This window comes from Oncorhynchus clarkii, chromosome 19 (assembly GCF_045791955.1).
Source record: "Oncorhynchus clarkii lewisi isolate Uvic-CL-2024 chromosome 19, UVic_Ocla_1.0, whole genome shotgun sequence".
In the NCBI taxonomy this organism is placed as follows: domain Eukaryota; kingdom Metazoa; phylum Chordata; class Actinopteri; order Salmoniformes; family Salmonidae; genus Oncorhynchus; species Oncorhynchus clarkii.
Window position 1 is genome coordinate 7,231,092 of NC_092165.1, and position 18,339 is coordinate 7,249,430.

Below are 18,339 nucleotides of genomic sequence, written 5' to 3' on the forward strand. Positions count from 1 at the left end.
CTCTGGAAATAAGTGCCGTTGGATCTTTAGTGACCACATAGTTAGGCCACCCGTTTAAAGTCCCACTTTCTTCAATTTTATTGAGAAACGTGCCATCACTGTGCCTTCCTCAGGGTGAGGCATCACAGTGATGCCAAAACGTTGGTAAATACCCATTAAATTGCTGGGAGACTACACATGGAGTGTGCGACATTCATTATTTTGACAGTTAGTACAGTATTAAAAGGACGTTTTTTGTAAAAGTGTATGGTATAAATTACAATGATCTGTCTTTGAACTTACTGCCATTTCAGCAGCATTTTTCTCTTTGGCTTTTGTTTGTCCGTCTTTCCCCTGGTGCCATTCAGACGTCTTTGTGCCCACATCTTGAAACGGAACACCTTTGAATGGGAGACTTTTACACACCCAACTCAGGGTTTTTTTTTTCCTGCCAAAGGCTGTGCATCTGTCTGGTCGGGATTGAGTAGTTTGGCCTTCTGACTTTGTGTTTGCGGTAACTATATTATTGTTTCGAATATAATGGACAGGATTGATCAGAACATGGCTTCAGTTTTCACTAGTTGTCACAGCCACAAATTCCAAATTATTATGATTTTTTTTGTGGTCGACTGGTGTTCTATAAATACATTTTTTAAATTGTATTCACAGGAATGTCCCTGTATTGATGTGTAATATTGTTATTATTGTTGCAATAAAAAATAAAAATAAGTAAGATGGTGGAAGTGGACGCTGAGTTCGAATCAAGCAGCGTGTCGATCAAAGTTGGTGAAGATGAACGTTCTGAATGGATAACAGTAGTGTCGAACTGGAACAGAAAGGAAATGGTCTAAAATTGGAGTGGAGGACACGTGCGTGGATGATATTGAATCGCTTCTTGTTGGGATGCGTTTGTTAAGTAAGGATGTATATGTGGGAGACCCATTTGAGGTGTAACAAATTGTGAAGTAGGCCTATGAGTGACCAAGAGTGGTCTTATTATGATTATCTGTATTTATGAAGAACAGAGGAAGATTGCAGTGGGCCTCAAATGAATCCGGGCAACATACATTTTGTGCTTTAAACTTCGGGTGAAGACAGATGTTCAGGTTGAATACCTGAAGAGAATTCCTGGTGTGGTTGGTGCCCAGCGTCTGACCCGCTGGGTGAATGGAGAAAACGAAAAAGGTCTATCGGTACTGTTGTTTTGTGATAAAGAACACCTACCTATGCATGTGAAGCTTGGTTATGTAAGATGTGCTGTAAGAGCTTTCATCCCCAAACCACTGCAGTCTAAGAATTGTAAAGGATTTGGCCATGTTTCAACGGTGTGTAGAAGGATGGTGTTGCAATTGTGGTGGGGATCATGATCCCGAGTGCCCTGCATACAGGGTGAAGGAGATTGAGGTTGCAAAAGTTATCAATCTCCTATGAGGAGGTAATTAAAATACTTGAGAACAGTTGATGCTCCTGGAGATATGATAGTGGAAGCACCACAGCCTGTAGTAAATGTGTGCTGCTAGTCAAAAGATGCTGTGTGTGGAAACAAGGTGGATTTTGTGGCGTTCATTGCCACAGTTATAAACTGTGCTGCTCAAATCTCAAAGAAGTCTAAGAAACTGGACATTACTGTGGCTGCTGCAGAAACGTTTGTTGGACTTAACGATTTTACCTCTATTATATTTTTTATGTTTGGCAGTTTGTTACACTTTTGGGGAATTATGTTTCCATCCCGCACAGTAGGTGGCGGGATACAGATTAAATTGTACATTCGCCAATATACCATAGAAGAAGATTATTTATATGCGTGTGTGTGTGGTTGAAGATGGCCGCCGCTAACATGGCGAAAGAAGGTTTTGAAACCCAGTTCGCCTCTGTTATGGAGAAGGTGCTGAAGACGGCAGTCATGGAGACAACGCAACTTTTCGAAACAACTATTGAGGAGCTGCGATTCGAAATATGCAGAATAAAAGAAGAGAACGAGGACCTCAAATCGAGGCTTCGATCCCCTGAAAATGTGAAGAAATCGACGGGTGAAAGTGAAAGACAAACCGCAGAGCCTGGACCGAGTCAAAGAACATCACGTATCGGCAAACGTGACATTGGCGTTCAATGCGGTGAGTAGAAAACGGGTTATTTGTTCCCTCCAAACAGTTTGTTTTGAGTTTAAAATTAGTAGATATTCTACAAATTCAGGTAGGTTCCTCCTGTTTCGTTTGCTCCCTTTCAAGAAACATTTTGCAACAGAATCGGTGGAATGAATACACCTTTGGACAAGCTAGCTAAGCTACGTTCAAGTGATCACACATCCTGATAGCTAGCTATTCAGCTGAGCATATGAAGGCTCAAAGTTGAGAATATTTAACAAAACTACTTCATGTACTTATGTTTAATTTGTATAGACTACAATATTAAACAGAACATGTTTGAGAGGTGTAGCCTATATTATGCATTCATAAATTACTGATAACCTTAATAATGCTAGTCACTTTGCAACACAGGATGTTGTCATGTCATCACCTGGTTTGTCATCTTCACCTCCACATTTCCTCATCTCTTAACCACTGTCTCTCCTAATCTGGTATTTCCAGTTCTGACAGTGCAAGCTTTGCCTCTGTCTGTGGAACAGCACCTGCGCGAGGAGGACCTGCACCGTGGGGCCTACGACAAGGAGGACAACCCACAGATGGCCTTTGTACTGATCAAACAGGAGGTGGACTGGGTAAGACGAGGCTTCAAGCCTGAGTCCCAGATCTGTGGGTGCTGTCTTGCCAATTAATCTACCTCTATACTCAACCTGTTGTCAACCCCAGTGAAAAGAAAAACCTTAACACTGCTCTCCCTAGAATCACTTGTGTATTTAAGTGTACATATTGACCTCACAGCCTTCATCAGAGTTTTTGTTGACCCTATTGTGGTTGTCTTTGCCCATTCACCCCCCCCCAGGAGGCAGACTATTCTGATGACTACTCCCCCGGGTACATACTGCTAAAGCAGGAGGGGGGAGAGCCCCCGACTCTGGTCCGCAGACAACCTCTCAGAGAGTTACCAGGCAGAGGTAGGAACTAGGGAGACATGCATCTTATTACAATGTATTAAACAGTATTGGGTTGAGAACCAGGCTCTAATAATATCTATAATAATCTCTCCACTGTTATTCTGTCTTTTTTTCTTTCTGTTTCTCCCTTACAACTTTCTCCCTTTCTCTATCCTGTCAATCTCCCTCCCTCTGTAGCCCTGGTCCCACCTGGAGCCGTCAGGGCCCTGGTCAACCGTTACACCCAGGAAAGGCCTCCCACCACCCAGCCTACCTCAGCAGAGGCCCCCCTCCAGGGAGAACCAGACACCCAGGAGACCCCCCAGGCTCTCAGCCCATCCCAGCCCAGGACCAGAGAGTTTACCAGTGGCAGTGCAGGCCAGGCCCCTGGAGCAGAACAGCAGTCACTGGTAATACCAGCAGCAGAGTCTCCATCAACATTACACCTGACAGCATCTTCTCAATCAGCAGCCACTATCCAGTCTACATCAACTGTCCTGTCTACTGTAATGGCCCAGTCCACGGTAACTACTCTGTCAAAAGAAACTGTCCAAACGACCACAGCGGTCCAGTCGACTGTAGCGGTGAAGTCGACAGCAGCATCGTCAGAGCGCCCGCCACCTGTCATCTCCGGGTTACCCAGAACCCCTCTTCAGAATACACAGCCCAGCCCCGTACCCCCTCGTCCATCCCCATCTCCTCGACCATCACCAGCACAGTCCCACACAGACGTTCTACCTGTAGCTCGTCCAATAGCAGTGCCCTCAACACAACCAGCTAGGCCTACAGCTGTACCTGATGGACCACCGGCCGCACCACCAACACAAGCGCTACCGCCTACAGTTTTGGAGAAGTCGGATGTTGCCACGGCAACTCCGCCAACACCGGTCCAGTCCGCTCAGTTGCTAACTTTGTCTGAAGAACTTGCCGGCCCCTCTGAGAAGCAGGTGTCCTTGGTCACTGAGCATGTGCAACCGTCCCCCACTCTGCCATCACCGAAGTCCCCTGTTGTCCTAGAGAGGACGTCTGATGAAGCCCCTGTACAGCTGTCAGCCCCTGCTGTAACCACACCCTCTGGCCCCTGTCAGATGTTTATGACACAGTTTTCAGCTCAGTTGTCAGTAGCACCCTTAGTACGCTCCCCACCGAGGGTGGATGAAAAAGAGGAGGAGGAAGATGAGGGGGAGAGGCTTTCCCCCCTCTCTGCCACGTCTATGGGAGCTGTGATGACCAGGTCTGTTGCTACGGAGACGACCCCCGTCGGTGAGAAAAAGGAGGAGATTGTTGTCCATTTAGGCGGCAAGCGAAAGTCAAGTCGACGTGAAGCGCTCCTCTCCGGTCTCCGCCTCCGCTTAAGGCCCCGCCCCCAGGACAGCACGCCATCTCCAGTGGTTGCTAAGAAACCCAGAGGAGAGAGAACCACCCCTCTAGACCATGACTACTCAAAGGTGATGGAGGACGGAGAAGAAAAGTCCAGGGAATCACACGTTGACCAGGATGTAGTAGAGGACACAGCTAATGGTGAGACGGCTGACGACAAGTCTAGTGGACAAGGAAGTAGTAACCACATCATCAGTGAGGAAGAGGGAGGAGCTAACACTGATGTGACCTCTCTGACCAGACAATCACCTATTGGTGGAGGTGTTGGTGTGTCCAAATCCAAGAAGAGAAGCATGACCTGGGTGCAGGCTCAGAGAGGTTTGGCCCTAGCCCAGGCTAAGAGGAGTAGGTCGAAGGTCACTAAGACCTCACAGCAAGGTCAGAGGTCAGAGCTTAGAGGTCTGGTCACACAGACATCGTTTCTGCCTTCCACTCCACAGCGCCGCCGGTCGTACAGCCCCAGCCCTCATGCTGCGTCTACCTCAAGCCTCAGCCCACGCCGCACCAGCCCGCGTTGCACCAGCCCTCACGGTACCCCCAGCCCACACCAGGCTACGGGGGCGAATGTGAACCCTTCTCCTACCACCCCTCCTCACCCACAGCCTCACCAGTTCAAGGTAATTTCTGCCACCCCTCGTCGTGGCAGACCTCGCTCGGCGGCCGCGGCGTTATTGAATTTGAAACGTTCTCCCTCCACCCCTCAACCTATCCCCTTCATTGTCACCGTCAGCCCTCACTCCGGATTCAAAAAGTCCCCCCCATGCACGCTGACATTCCAGCAGGCGCAGCGGTATCGCAAGTCACAACCGATGTGGTCGCCGCCAGGACCGTTCCAGCTCCAACAGTCTCCCAAGTCTCCACGGAAACGTTTTACCAAGAACCAGTGTGCAGACTGCGGTCGTGTACTGAGCAGCGCCGCTGCTTTAGAGAGCCACGCCTCCCTCCACTCGGGCAAGCGCCCGTTCGCCTGCTCTGCCTGCGGCAAGGACTTCCCCAACCTCAAGGGCCTCAACCGCCACGCCCGCGTCCACGGTGAACAGCGTGGCCACCAGTGTCCGAAGTGCGACAAGACCTTTGTCTACCGCTTCGGCCTGACCAAGCACGAGCAAATGGTTCACAGCGGCGTGCGGCCGTTCATCTGCCCGATCTGTGACAAACGCTTCGTCATTCGGCGCGACATGGAGACGCATCTCCGCGTTCACACTGGAGAGAAACCATTTGCCTGCTCCCTCTGTGTGAAGCGGTTCAAGAGGCGTGTGGAGCTGAATGTTCACCTGAGGTGGCATAACGGGGAGAAGAGACACTGGTGCTCGTACTGCGGGAAGGGATTTCTGGATTACAATAATCTGAAGAGGCACAAATTTGTCCACACTGGGGAGAAACCTTACACCTGCTCTGAGTGTGGCAAGCACTTCAAACAGACTGGCCATCTGAAGAAACACCTGAAGACAATACACAAAGACAGATAGAGAGGACAGGGGACGAGCCTTTAATGGAACCCTATTCCCTATATAGTGCACTACTTTGGACTAGAAATATAGCACTATATAGGGTGTCAGATGGTGATGAGGGAATAGTTCTGTTTGCTGTGAATTTGCTTTTGTTTGGAAGAATCATGCTGCGAGAGAATGTAGCAAACTGTTAAAGAAAAATGTTGAATTTGAATTGAGTTGATTAATTTAATTAAAACTAATTCTGGTTGTCATTTGTTTTTCATTCTATTTATTAGGAAAGTTAGAATCCTAAAACCAAATTGAAATTTAGGTGTACTGTGTTCATGTCACACAAAATGCTTTAAAAAAAAATGTTCTGCGGGTTTGAAGTTGTTGCTTTAAAATGTGTTTATTCCGTTTTATTTGTACTTAAATCTGGTCTGGTAAAGGAAGTTTCACTTGAACAACCGTCGAAGTCGTAATGTTTCTTGTGGAGGGGGTTGTTACATTTCACTACTGACCTTATACATTTCCTCCAAAACATGACAACAAATCCATTTGACAATTACAAACTTATTAATGTGGATAATGTCGCTAGTTTTATCATATAGCCAATGTTAAGCAAACAAGCTAATTTTATTATTAGTAAAGTTAGCTAGCAATCAAGCTAGCTAAAATCTTATTGGTTGAAGAATTGGTCAGACTTGAATATGGGGCATTCATGTGCTTGTGGGAAGTTGTAAGTCTGCCATGATTGTGTTTAAGTGCTTTTGAAATGTTTGGTAGGTTGGTATGATCATTATGACAGACGATTCCTAGACCGTCTAATCTAAGGCAAACTTTTCCCTCTCAGCCTTAAGTGTCCCTTAAGTGTCCCGCTTGCATCGCCTCATTCGGTAACTGTTGAGGTGGCGCAATCGGATAAGACGCTTGAGGAGGGTGGTCACGTGTGTTTGAGAGTTCCCGAGTTCAAAACCGGTATGGGCCGAATCAGGAGGATGTGGTACTCGCTTAGCAAGCAGCGTGACGTCCTTTACACTATGGCAAAAAACAAAACGTGAGGACAGAGTTTGGGAACTCCTGATATAAAAGGCATACATTATTATTCAAAACATGGTTAGGTTTCCAACAGATTATATTTTCAATGTCCTCATTAATAAACAATTGATCATAACATTTTTTTTCTCAATGTCAAATAAATATCAAGACCAAGGGATCCAAAATATTTTCACTCAGGGGCCCTTCCAGCATTGGGGAACTCGTACCACATGTTAGGTTCTAATTCTTTGAGTTAATGACTCCACGGACACTAGGAAAGCTTATCCAAGTTTAATTCTTCCCAAAGGGTCGATAGAGCTGCATTCAGACAAACAACATTTCACACAAGTACTGACAACCCTTTCTCCTAGGCGGAGTCTCTTCAACTCAAGGCTGTCATGGTGAATGATAGACAGTGTCTCTTCTCCCAGAGGATCCCTGATGGCTAACCATAACATATCCTGACATAATGTAAATGTTATACATTACCCTCTCTCCCTCAGTGACATATCCTGACATAATGTAAACGTTATACATTACCCTCTCTCCCTCAGTGACATTGTTAGGTTCTAAGATCGCCACCCATCTCCCCTACACATTCCAAAGCCATCTGGCTCCTACAGACCATTAACTTCTGAAGTAAAAACCAGTCCCTCACCGTTAGATACTATTCTTCTGAGTATAACCATGTTCAAAGTTTAACCCAAAATCTAACACGTCTATTTCTATTGGCACTGGCACTGTTCATGACACAAACTGTTCACGCCGCTCTTGGTGGAGAGAATGCTGCTGGGTTTAAAGCTTATTTCCTGCAATTCTACACATTTTGTCATGGGATGCAAAGGAAATGTTGCTGTTTTAAAGCTCCTTTTCTTGCAATTCTATACATTTGGCCATGTCTAATGTGTATTCATGTGTTATTTGACTGACAAACTTGTCAAGATCTACGGGCTAAATAACCTATACTGAACAAAAATGTAAATACATGTAGAGTTGATCTCATGTTTCTTGAGCTGAAATAAAAGATCCCAGAAATGTTCCATTCACACAAAAAGCTTACTTCTCTCAAATGTTGTATACAAATTTGTTTACACCTCTGTTAGTGAGCATTTCTCTTTTGCCAAGATAATCCATCCACCTGACAGGTGTCCCATATCAAGAAGCTGATTAAACAGCATGATCATTACATAGGTGAACCTTGAGCTGGGGACAATAAAAGGCCTCTAAAATGTGCAGTTTTGTCACACAATGCCACAGATGTCTCAGATTTTGAGAGAGCGTGTAATTGGCATGCTGACTGCAGGAATGTCCACCAGAGCTGTTGCCAGATAATTGAATGTTAATTTCTCTACCATAAGCCGCCTCCAACATACTTGTCAATAGTTTGGCAGTACATCCAACTAGCTTCACAAGCGCAACCATGCCAGCCCAAGACCTCGACATCCGGCTTCTTCACCTGCGGGATTGTCTGAGACCAGCCACCCAGACAGCTGTTGAAACTGAGGAGTATTTATGTCTGTAATAAAGCTCTTTTGTGGGGAGAAACTCATTCTGTTTGGCTGGGCCTGGCTCCCAGTGGATGGGCCTATGCCCTCCCAGGCCAACCCATGGCTGCTCCCCTGCCCAGTCATGTGAAATCCATAGAATAGGGCCTAATGAATTTATTTCAATTGACTGATTTCCTTATATGAACTATAACTCAGTAAAATTGTTGCATGTTGTTTATATTTTTGTAAGATAAAAATTTAAAAAACGTTAGTTGACATGGGCTCGTTGATCTGGACCTTTCTGACAAGTTATAAATAGCTCTCTAAGGTGTGCAATGACTAACATGACAAGAGGAACTGATGATGTACTACCCAATTTCGAAATTACACCTTGTGCATTCCACTATTACAACTTTCAGAGCTGGACTGAGTATATACAGGGCCTTCGGAAAAGATTCATACCCCTTGACTTTTTCAAATTTGTTACGTTACAGCCTTGATTAAATAAATTCAAATCCACAGCAATCTACACAGAATACCCCATAATGACAAACCGAAAACAGGTTTTTAGAAATTTGTGCAAATGTATTCAGACCATTTGCTATGAGACTCGAAATTGAGCTCAGGTGCATCCTGTTTCCATTGATCATCCTTGAGATGTTTCTACAACTTGATTGGATTCCACCCGTGGTAAATTCAATTGATTGGACATGATTTGGAAAAGGCACACACCTGTCTACATAAGGTCCCACAGTTGACAGTGCATGTCAGAGCAAAAACCAAGCCATGGAGGTCAAAGGAATTGTCCGTAGAGCGCCGAGACAGGATTGTGTCGAGACTCAGATCTTGGGAAGGGTACCAAAACATTTCTGCAGCATAGAAGGTCCACAAGTACACAGTGGCCCCCATCATTCTTCCTAGTGCTGGCCATCCGGCCAAACTGAGCAATCGGGTGAGAAGGGCCTTGGTCAGGGAGCTCCGCAGTTCCTCTGTAGAGATGGGAGAACATTCCAGAAGGGCAGCCATCTCTGCAGCACTCCACCAATAGGCCTTTATGGTAGTGGCCATACAGAAGCCATTCCTCAGTAAAAGGCACAACAGCCCGCTTGGAGTTTGCCAAAAGCACCTAAAGACTCTCAGACCATGAGAAACAATATTATCTGATCTAATGAAACCAAGATTGAACTCTGGTCTGAATCCCAGATCACTGTAACTGTACACAGCCAATCTGTAAATAGCACACCCAACTACCTCATCTCCATATTATTTATCCTCTTGCTCTTTTGCACCCCAGTATCTCTACGTGCACATCATCATCTGCACATCTATCACTCCAGTGTTAATGCTAAATTGTAATAATTTCACCTCTATGGCCTATTTATTGCCTTTACCTCCCTACTCTTCTTAATGCGCACACGCTGTATACAGATTTTTCTATTGTGTTATTGACTGTACGTCTGTTTATGTGTAACTGTGTTGTTTTTTTTGTCGCACTGCTTTGCTTTATCTTGACCAGGTCGCAGTTGTAAATGAGAACTTCTTCTCAACTGGCCTGCCTGGTTAAATAAAGGTGAAATAAAGAAATAAAAAGCCAAGCTTCACATCTAACCTGCCACCATCCATACGGTGAAGCATTGTGGTGGAAGCATCATGCTGTGGGGATGTTGTTCAGGATCGAGGGAAAGATCAACGGAGCAAAGTACATAGCAATCCTTAATGTAAACCTGCTCCCGAGCGCTCAGGACCTCAGACTGGTGGCGAAGTTTCACCTTCCAACAGGACAACGACCCGAAGCACACAGCCAAGACAAGACTTGAACCTGATCAAACATCTCTGGAGAGACCTGAAAATAGCTGTGCAGCAACACTCCCCATCATTATGGGGTATTGTGTGTAGATTGATGAGGGGAAAAAACAATCAATTTTGCAAGGCTGTAAGTAACAAAATGTGGAAAAAGTCATGAGGTCTGAATACTTTCCGAAGGCACTGTATGTATGTATGTACACACACTTCCGGTCAAGAGTTTTAGAACACCTACACATCAAGGGGTTTTATTTCTACTCTTTTTCTACATTGTGGAATAATAGTGAAGACATTATAATTAGGAAATAACACATGGAATCATGTAATAACCCCCAAAAATTGTTAAACAAATCAAAATATATTTTATACTTGAGATTCTTTAAATAGCCACCCTTTGCCTTGATTACAGCTTTGCACACTCTTGGCATTCTCTGAACCAGCTTCACCTGGAATGCTTTTCCAACAGTCTTGAAGGAGTTCCCACATATGCTGAGCACTTGTTGGCTGCTTTTCCTTCACTCTGCGGTCCATCTCATCCCAAACCATCTCTATTGGGTTGAGGTCAGGTGTTTGTGGAGGCCAGGCCATCTGATGCAGCACTCCATTACTCTCCTTCTTGGTCAAATAACTCTTACACAGCCTGGAGGTGTGTTAGGTCATTGTCCTGTTGAAAAACAAATGATAGTCCCACTAAGCGCAAACCAGATGGGATGGCATATCACTGCAGAATGCTGTGGTAGCCATGCTGGTTAAGTGTGCCTTGAATTCAAAATAAATCACATACAGTGTCACCAGCAAAGCACCACCACACCATCACACTACTTCCTTCATGCTTCACCGTGGGACCCACACCTCAAATTTGGACTCGTCAGACTAAAGGACAGATTTCCACCAGTCTAATGTCCAATCCATCGAATGTCATCGACCAGGTAACTCTGGGTCTTCCTTTTCTGTGGCGGACCTCATGAGATTCAGTTTCATCATAGCGATTGATGGTTTTGCCACTGCACTTGAAGAAACTTGAAAAATGTATATTGAAAAAATAAATCATTATATTTTGATTTGTTTAACACTTTTTTTGGTTACAACATGATTCCATGTGTTATTTCATAGTTTCGATGTCTTCACTATTATTCTACAATGTAGAACATTTTAAAAATATAGAAGAATCCTTGAATGAGTAGGTGTGTCCAAACTTTTGAATGGACTGTAAGTATATATATATATATTTTAAAGAAATTGGAGGAACCCATGCCTCACAGTGTTGAAATCACTGTTCTAGGCCACCGCTCAGGCCAGGAAATCCGGCCTGTGTTTGTGCTGGTGTAACTTTAGATGGGCCAGTCGTTTGAAGCAGAGTCCACACACAGCACAGCAGTACGGTCTCTCCCCAGTGTGTGTGCGCTGGTGTACCTTTAAAATGTCCACCCGCGTGAAGCTCTTGTTACACATAGTGCAGCGGTGGGGTTTCTCCTGCGTGTGAATGCGCTGATGCAGCTTGAGGTTCCAGAGCCGACTGAACTTGTTCCCACAGATGGAGCAGCAGTAGGGCTTGTCTGTGGTCTGGCTGCACTTGTGCCTCTTCAAGTCGGAGAAGGAGGTGAAGCCCTTGGAGCAGTGGCTGCAGAGGTGAAGTCCCTCTGCCTGGTGGACCCGCTGGTGGACCTTGAGGTTGCAGGCCTGGGTGAAGGTCTTACCGCACTGGGTGCAGGAGTATGGAGGCCCAGACCCTGAACTCAACCCTCTCCCCGTTTTGTGTGTCTGCTTGTGGTCCTTGAGGGAACCAGCGTCTGGGAAGCTCATGGTACATTGATTGCAGGCATGACGCCTCCCCCCTCCTCCTGTTACCTGCTCTTGTGAACGATCTCTGAGGTTTAGAGAGTGTCCAAAATCGTCAGCGGCATCATACGGGCTCTCTGTGTTGTTGTTGTGGGCTGAGCTTCCAGAGTGGATGGCTCGGTGGCTGGCTCTGTTACCCAACTCTGGGACACCCTGTTCAGGGTACAAGACACTGGAGTCCTGCAGGTACCCCTCCTCGTTTATCAACAGGCAGTTCAGGTCTCCCACCTCCGGGTGGGGAGATGGCGTTGGCGACTCCACCTGCTCCCTCCGGATCCGATGGGGGCCAGGCATGTGGGAGCGATGGTCGCCCCCCTTAAACCCCCCCAGGTTCACTTGGTAGTGACCCACAGCTCCGTAGCTCAGCGCCCCCAGACGAGACGGAGAACCAGGAAGCCTATCCAGCCCTTCCATGTCTAGAAGATGGTCGCCACTACCGCCACTGCAGTAACCAGACTTATCAAAGTCACCCCCTAGTTCCTCCATGCTGTAGTGGGGGCGGTAGAGAGGGTCGGTGGGGTCCCCTGAGTCTCCCTCGGGGCCTGGTGGTTCAGGCCTCTGGTCTAGACTGGATCTCCACTCATCTTGGCACTGATGTAGATCCTGCTGAATAAAACTCTTACTGGGCCCAGAGACGTCTGAACCATCAGCCTCTGAAGAACATAGAGTACATGTGGCATTAGAAGCATTAATATTTAAGACATTAGAATTACTAGAAACATTTAAGACAGGGGTGTTAAACTCATTCCATAGAGGGCCTAGTGTCTGCTGTTTTTTTTAAATGTCCCTTTCCATTAAGACCTAGACATCCAGGTGAGGGGAGTTCCTTAATAATTAGTGGCCTTAATTCATCAATCAAGTACAAGGAAGGAGCGAAACCCACAGACACTCTGTGGAAAGAGTTTGACACGTGATTTAAGGCATTGGCAAGAGTAGAAACAGTAGTAGATTAACTGTAATGTTAAATGTGTACTTACAGTTTCATGTTGACATGTGTATTAATGAATACATTTGAAATGACACAGCATATTATAAGTTACTCTTATTATCATAAAGGTTGGCTATTGTCTTATGTTTGTTGTAAAATCCTGACTCACCATCCAGGCAGAACTCCCATCTCTCCTGTAGCTCAGTGTTGTGGAGAGCCTCCTCTTTCAGCAGACTGTCCAGCTTCTGACCTCCGACCTCTGTGGACTGGAAGAGGAAATTAATGAGTTGATTCTGACTAAATGATGGATAAACGGACAGTAATTGAATAGAGCTGACATGATGGTTCTCTACTCAGAATTCTCCTCTGGGACCCCCAGACATCTCACAACTCTGCTGCAGCCCAGAACTGGAACAGTTCAAATATGAGGAGAGGTTTTAAAAAGGCTGCCCAATTCTTCATCACAGACTATCTGTTCTAATATATCCTTTAAAATAACATTTCTAACTGAACTTTCTGTAACACTGCACCCTCCACCCATCACAGGTGTTTAGTCCCCTAGATACAAGAGATTCTCCTAGGGCTGGTGGCCTCAGCCTCCATGTGTTTAGTCAGTCCCCTACCTACGTCAGAGATTCTCCTAGGGCTGGTGGCCTCAGCCTCCATGTGTTTAGTCAGTCCCCTACCTACCTCAGAGATTCTCCTAGGGCTGGTGGCCTCAGGCTCTATGTGTTTAGTCAGTCCCCTACCTACGTCAGAGATTCTCCTAGGGCTGGTGGCCTCAGCCTCCATGTGTTTAGTCAGTCCCCTACCTACCTCAGAGATTCTCCTAGGGCTGGTGGCCTCAGCCTCCTCCAGATCATTTAAGGCTGTTTCCCTGGCCACACCCCCACAGCTGCTCCACTCCTCCCCTGGTACCTTCTCCTGCTTCAGGCCACGCCCCCTCTCCACACCTGGCCACAGGTAAACAAAGATAACGTTTCATTTGGAGTAAAAGGAAAGTAACATTGTGGATAATGGAGTCACCTCACATCAGATGAAGGAAAGGAAACATCTTATTAAGATGCCACCACCACCCATGACTGACTCCTTTCTTAAACCAATACTGTCTGGTCAGTGATCACCAAAGTATAAAAGGTACACATTACAGCAGCCCCACTTCAGTGATTCCTCCGTATATATATATATATATATATATATATAACCAGTCAAAAGTTTGGACAAACATACTCATTCCAGTTGAGGTAGGTTTTCAATTAACAGGTGTGCCTTATTAAAAGTTCATTTGTGGAATTTATTTTCTTCTTAATGCATTTGAGCCTGTCAGTTGTGTTGTGAAAAGGTAGAGGAGGTATGCAAAAGACAGCCCTATTTGGTGAAAGACCAAGTCCATATTATGGCAAGAACAGCTCAAATAAGCAAAGAGAAATGACAGTCAATTATTACTTTAAGACATGAAGGTCAGTCAATCCAGGAAATGTCAAGGACTTGTCATGTTTCTTCAAGTGCAGTCGCAAAGCGCAGAGTTGCCTCTACTGCATGGGATACGTTCATTAGAGTTAACAGCCTCAGAAATTGCAGCCCAGTGCTGCACCTGGCCTCCACAAACACCTGACCTCAACCCAATAGAGATGGTTTGGGATGAGTTGAACCACAGAGTGAAGGAAAAGCAGCCGACAAGTGCTCAGCATTTGTGGAAACTCCTTCAAGAATGTTGGAAAAGCATTCCTGGTGAAGCTGGTTGAGAGAATGCCAAGCGAAGGCAAAGCTGTTAATTAAAAGCGGCTAGTTTGAAGAATCTAAAATGTACAATAAGTTTTGATTTGTTTAACACTTTTTGGGTTACTACATGATTCCATGTGTTATTTCATAGTTTTGATGTCACTATTATTCTACAATGTAGAAAATAATAAAAAATAAAGAAAAACCCTAGAATGAGTAGGTGTGTCCAAACTTTTGACTGGTACTGTGTCGTTAGATGTCTCTCTTCTCACCTGTCTGTGAAGTTCCTAATCTTATCTCATGACCTTCCTTGCCAGCTCTCCCACAGTCCCCACACTTCCCCCTCTGGTCTCCCTCTCTGTTCTCCGACCACTGCAGCCGCTTCTTCAGTGACTCGACCTGCTCCCGGTTCCGGGACACCTCCTCCAGGAAACTATCCTCCACCAGCCTGGTGATCTCGTACATGGCTGACTTAAGGACCGTCTCCATGACCCCGGAGAGCTGCGACTGGAAGGTTATGATGGCTGCGGACATCATGGCAAAGTGTCTATGAGCAGCTAGCTACAGTTAAGAGATAGTAACTTTTAGCTACTTTTGTTCAGGTTGGTCAGTGTTACGATTCCGTATATCAAAAGGAAAAATCGCTAAAATTAGCTGCAAAGATACAGGTAACTAAACCACTTTTGTCTGTGTTAGCATGCTAGCAAACGTTACTGTTGGATGTTGTGGTCTCTACCTAATGCATTTTAAAAATATATATATAATTTCGAGATATAAGATATCTATCTGTATATCTGTATATGTATTTACAGTATATGAGCCTATTCGCATAAATACAAATACCAGAGGTATTGAGAGAAAGCAAGGCTATGGTAGTTGGCTCGGCACTTACTTTGCTAGCCAGTCAACACAATAAGCATCCACCCCCAAAAAATGTACTTCCGGAAACAAACTAACGGGTCGGGTAGTGGGACATTCTACGTTGGAACGTTACCTTATTCGAGTTAAAAAGACGACCTTCATTTATTGTGTCAATTGACAGGAAATGTACAAAGCAATTTATCTCAGCCATCACTCAATGCGTCACACAAAGCACTGTGCGCCGAGTCCATAAAAGAAGAAGAAGTCATATCACCAACATAGGCTAATTCTGATCAACCCTGTAATTACTCGGAGGAAATATGAATATATTGTAGATTCATATGAAAGTGCGGGTTGAAGAGAACCGCTGCCAACAAAAAAAGTAATATCAACAACTAAATGCATGAATTTGGTGCACTTTAAGATGAACCTTGAGAGATAAAATATTTTTCAGGTAACTAACTTGCATCTTCCCACCTGCAAAGCAGACATTGCAAGTATTCAAGTACAATTACTACTCTGGGTCTCTCTACTCTGGAACAGTCTCCTCTGGAACACATACAGTAACAGTCAAAAGTTTAGACACACCTACTCATTCAAGGGTTTTTCTTTATTTGTACTATTTTCTACATTGTAGAATGATAGTGAAGACATCATAACTATGAAATAACACACGTGGAATCATTTAGTAACCCCAAAAAGTGTTTTAAAAAATGTAAATGTATTTTATATTTGAGATTATTCAATGTAGCCACCCTTTGCCTTGATGACAGCTTTGCACACTGTTGGCATTCTCACAACCAACTACATGAGGTAGTCATCTGGAATGCATTTTAATTAACAGGTGTGCCTTCTTAAAAGTTAATATGTGGAATTCCTTTCCTTAATGCGTTTGAGACAATCAGTTGTGTAGTGACAAAGTAGGTGGGGTATACAGACGATAGTCCTATTTGGTAAAATACCAACTCCATATTTTGTCAAGAACAGCTCAAGTATGCAAAGAGGCTGTGTAAGAGCTATTTGTCCAAGAGGGTGAGTGATGGAGTGCTGCATCAGAAGACCTGGCCTCCACAGTCATCAGAAAATAGTAAAAACAAAGAAAAAACCCTGAATGAGTAGGTGTGTTCAAACTTTTGACCGGTACTGTATATCTAGTGTATTGCCAAAAACCACTCAACAACTTCAACCATAGACTTTGACACGTGCAATAAGCCAAACTGATTAAAGAATCCCACAGTACCATCACTTTCTCTGTGTCATCTGTTGGTATCTCTTGTCTGCCCTCTTCTGTTGCTGTCTCTTAGTATTCTATGTTCCTGTCTCTTAGTATCCTATGTTGCTGTCTCTTAGTATTCTATGTTGCTGTCTCTTAATTCTATGTTGCTGTCTCTTAGTATTCTATGTTGCTGTCTCTTACTATGTTCCTGTCTCTTATATCCTATGTTGCTGTCTCTCTATGTTGCTGTCTCTTATATTCTATGTTGCTGTCTCTTATATTCTATGTTGCTGTCTCTTAGTATTCTATGTTGCTGTCTCTTAGTATTCTATGTTGCTGTCTGCTATGTTGCTGTCTCTTAGTATTCTATGTTACTGTCTCTTAGTATACTATGTTACTGTCTCTTAGTATTCTATGTTGCTGTCTCTTAGTATTCTATGTTGCTGTCTCTTAGTATTCTATGTTACTGTCGCTTAGTATTCTATGTTACTGTCTCTTAGTATTCTATGTTACTGTCTCTTATGTTGCTGTCTCTTACTATGTTGCTGTCTCTTAGTATACTATGTTACTGTCTCTTAGTATTCTATGTTGCTGTCTCTTAGTATTCTATGTTGCTGTCTCTTAATTCTATGTTACTGTCGCTTAGTATTCTCAAATCAAATCAAATTTTTTTTGTCACGTGCACCGAATACAACAACCTTACAGTGAAATGCTTACTTACAGGCTCTAACCAACAGTGCAAAAAAGGTATTAGGTGAACAATAGGTAGGTAAAGAAATAAAAACAACAGTAAAAAGACAGTGAAAAATCGCAGTAGAGGCTATATACATTAGCGAGGCTATATACAGTAGCGAGGCTATAACAGTAGCGAGGCTATATACAGTAGCGAGGCTATATACAGGCACTGGTTAGTCGGGCTGATTGAGGTAATATGTACATGTAGATATGGTTAAAGTGACTATGCATATAAGATAAACAGGGAGTAGCAGTAGCATAAAAGAGGGGGTGGTGGGACACAATGCAGATCGCCCGGTTAGCCAATATATGCATGGGCACTGGTTAGTTGGGCCAATTGAGGTAGTATGTACATGAATGTATAGTTAAAGTGACTATACATATATGATAAACAGAGAGTAGCAGCAGCGTAAAAGAGGGGTTGGGGGGGCACACTGCAAATAGTCCGGGTAACCATTTGGTTACCTGTTCAGGAGTCTTATGGCTTGGGAGTAAAAACTTTTTGACTTAGACTTGTCCTAGACTTGGCACTCCGGTACGGCTTGCCATGCGGTAGTAGAGAGAACAGTCTATGACTGGGGTGGCTGGGGTCTTTGACAATTTTTAAGGCCTTCCTCTAAAAAAAAGTAGTAGAGTGTCATTCGCATAGCAAGTTAAAGTTTGTTAATTTGTCATATACATCTCATATACATGGAATACTCAGTGCAATAAAATGCTTACTTGCAGGTTAACCTCTCAACAATGCAACAACAATAGAACAAGTATGTAGCTAATTGAATAAAAAGAGTAATAGAAATGAAAGCTTAATGAAATATATATGTATATATATTTTTTTACAAATAATTACATATGGAATGTATGGAAATAACAGACATGAGCCAAAC

At 44.2% G+C, this 18,339-nt stretch overlaps 2 protein-coding genes across 3 annotated transcripts; one reads left to right on the plus strand and one right to left on the minus strand.

The window, feature by feature from the left end:
* Nucleotides 1-1,554: 1,554 nt before the first annotated feature.
* Nucleotides 1,555-6,294, plus strand: LOC139374669 (uncharacterized). The gene is given in 5 exon segments (XM_071115723.1): nucleotides 1,555-1,794; nucleotides 1,797-2,093; nucleotides 2,568-2,698; nucleotides 2,923-3,034; nucleotides 3,212-6,294. Coding segments are annotated over 5 exon segments (3,321 nt in total). The 5' UTR covers nucleotides 1,555-1,664; the 3' UTR covers nucleotides 5,863-6,294.
* An 846-nt stretch (nucleotides 6,295-7,140) lies between these two features.
* Nucleotides 7,141-15,592, minus strand: LOC139374674 (uncharacterized). Of its 2 annotated transcripts, XM_071115732.1 has the most exons (5): nucleotides 15,536-15,592; nucleotides 14,916-15,167; nucleotides 13,738-13,874; nucleotides 13,091-13,187; nucleotides 7,141-12,646 (listed from the first exon to the last, which is right to left on the minus strand). In XM_071115732.1, exons 2-5 carry the CDS (start codon nucleotides 15,130-15,132, stop codon nucleotides 11,445-11,447), a joined length of 1,653 nt encoding a protein of 550 aa, XP_070971833.1. In that variant the 5' UTR covers nucleotides 15,133-15,167; nucleotides 15,536-15,592; the 3' UTR covers nucleotides 7,141-11,444. The 2 variants fall into 2 exon arrangements, with proteins under 2 accessions (XP_070971833.1, XP_070971832.1); XM_071115731.1 differs by lacking the exon at nucleotides 15,536-15,592 and having other exon boundaries at nucleotides 14,916-15,363.
* Nucleotides 15,593-18,339: the final 2,747 nt, after the last annotated feature.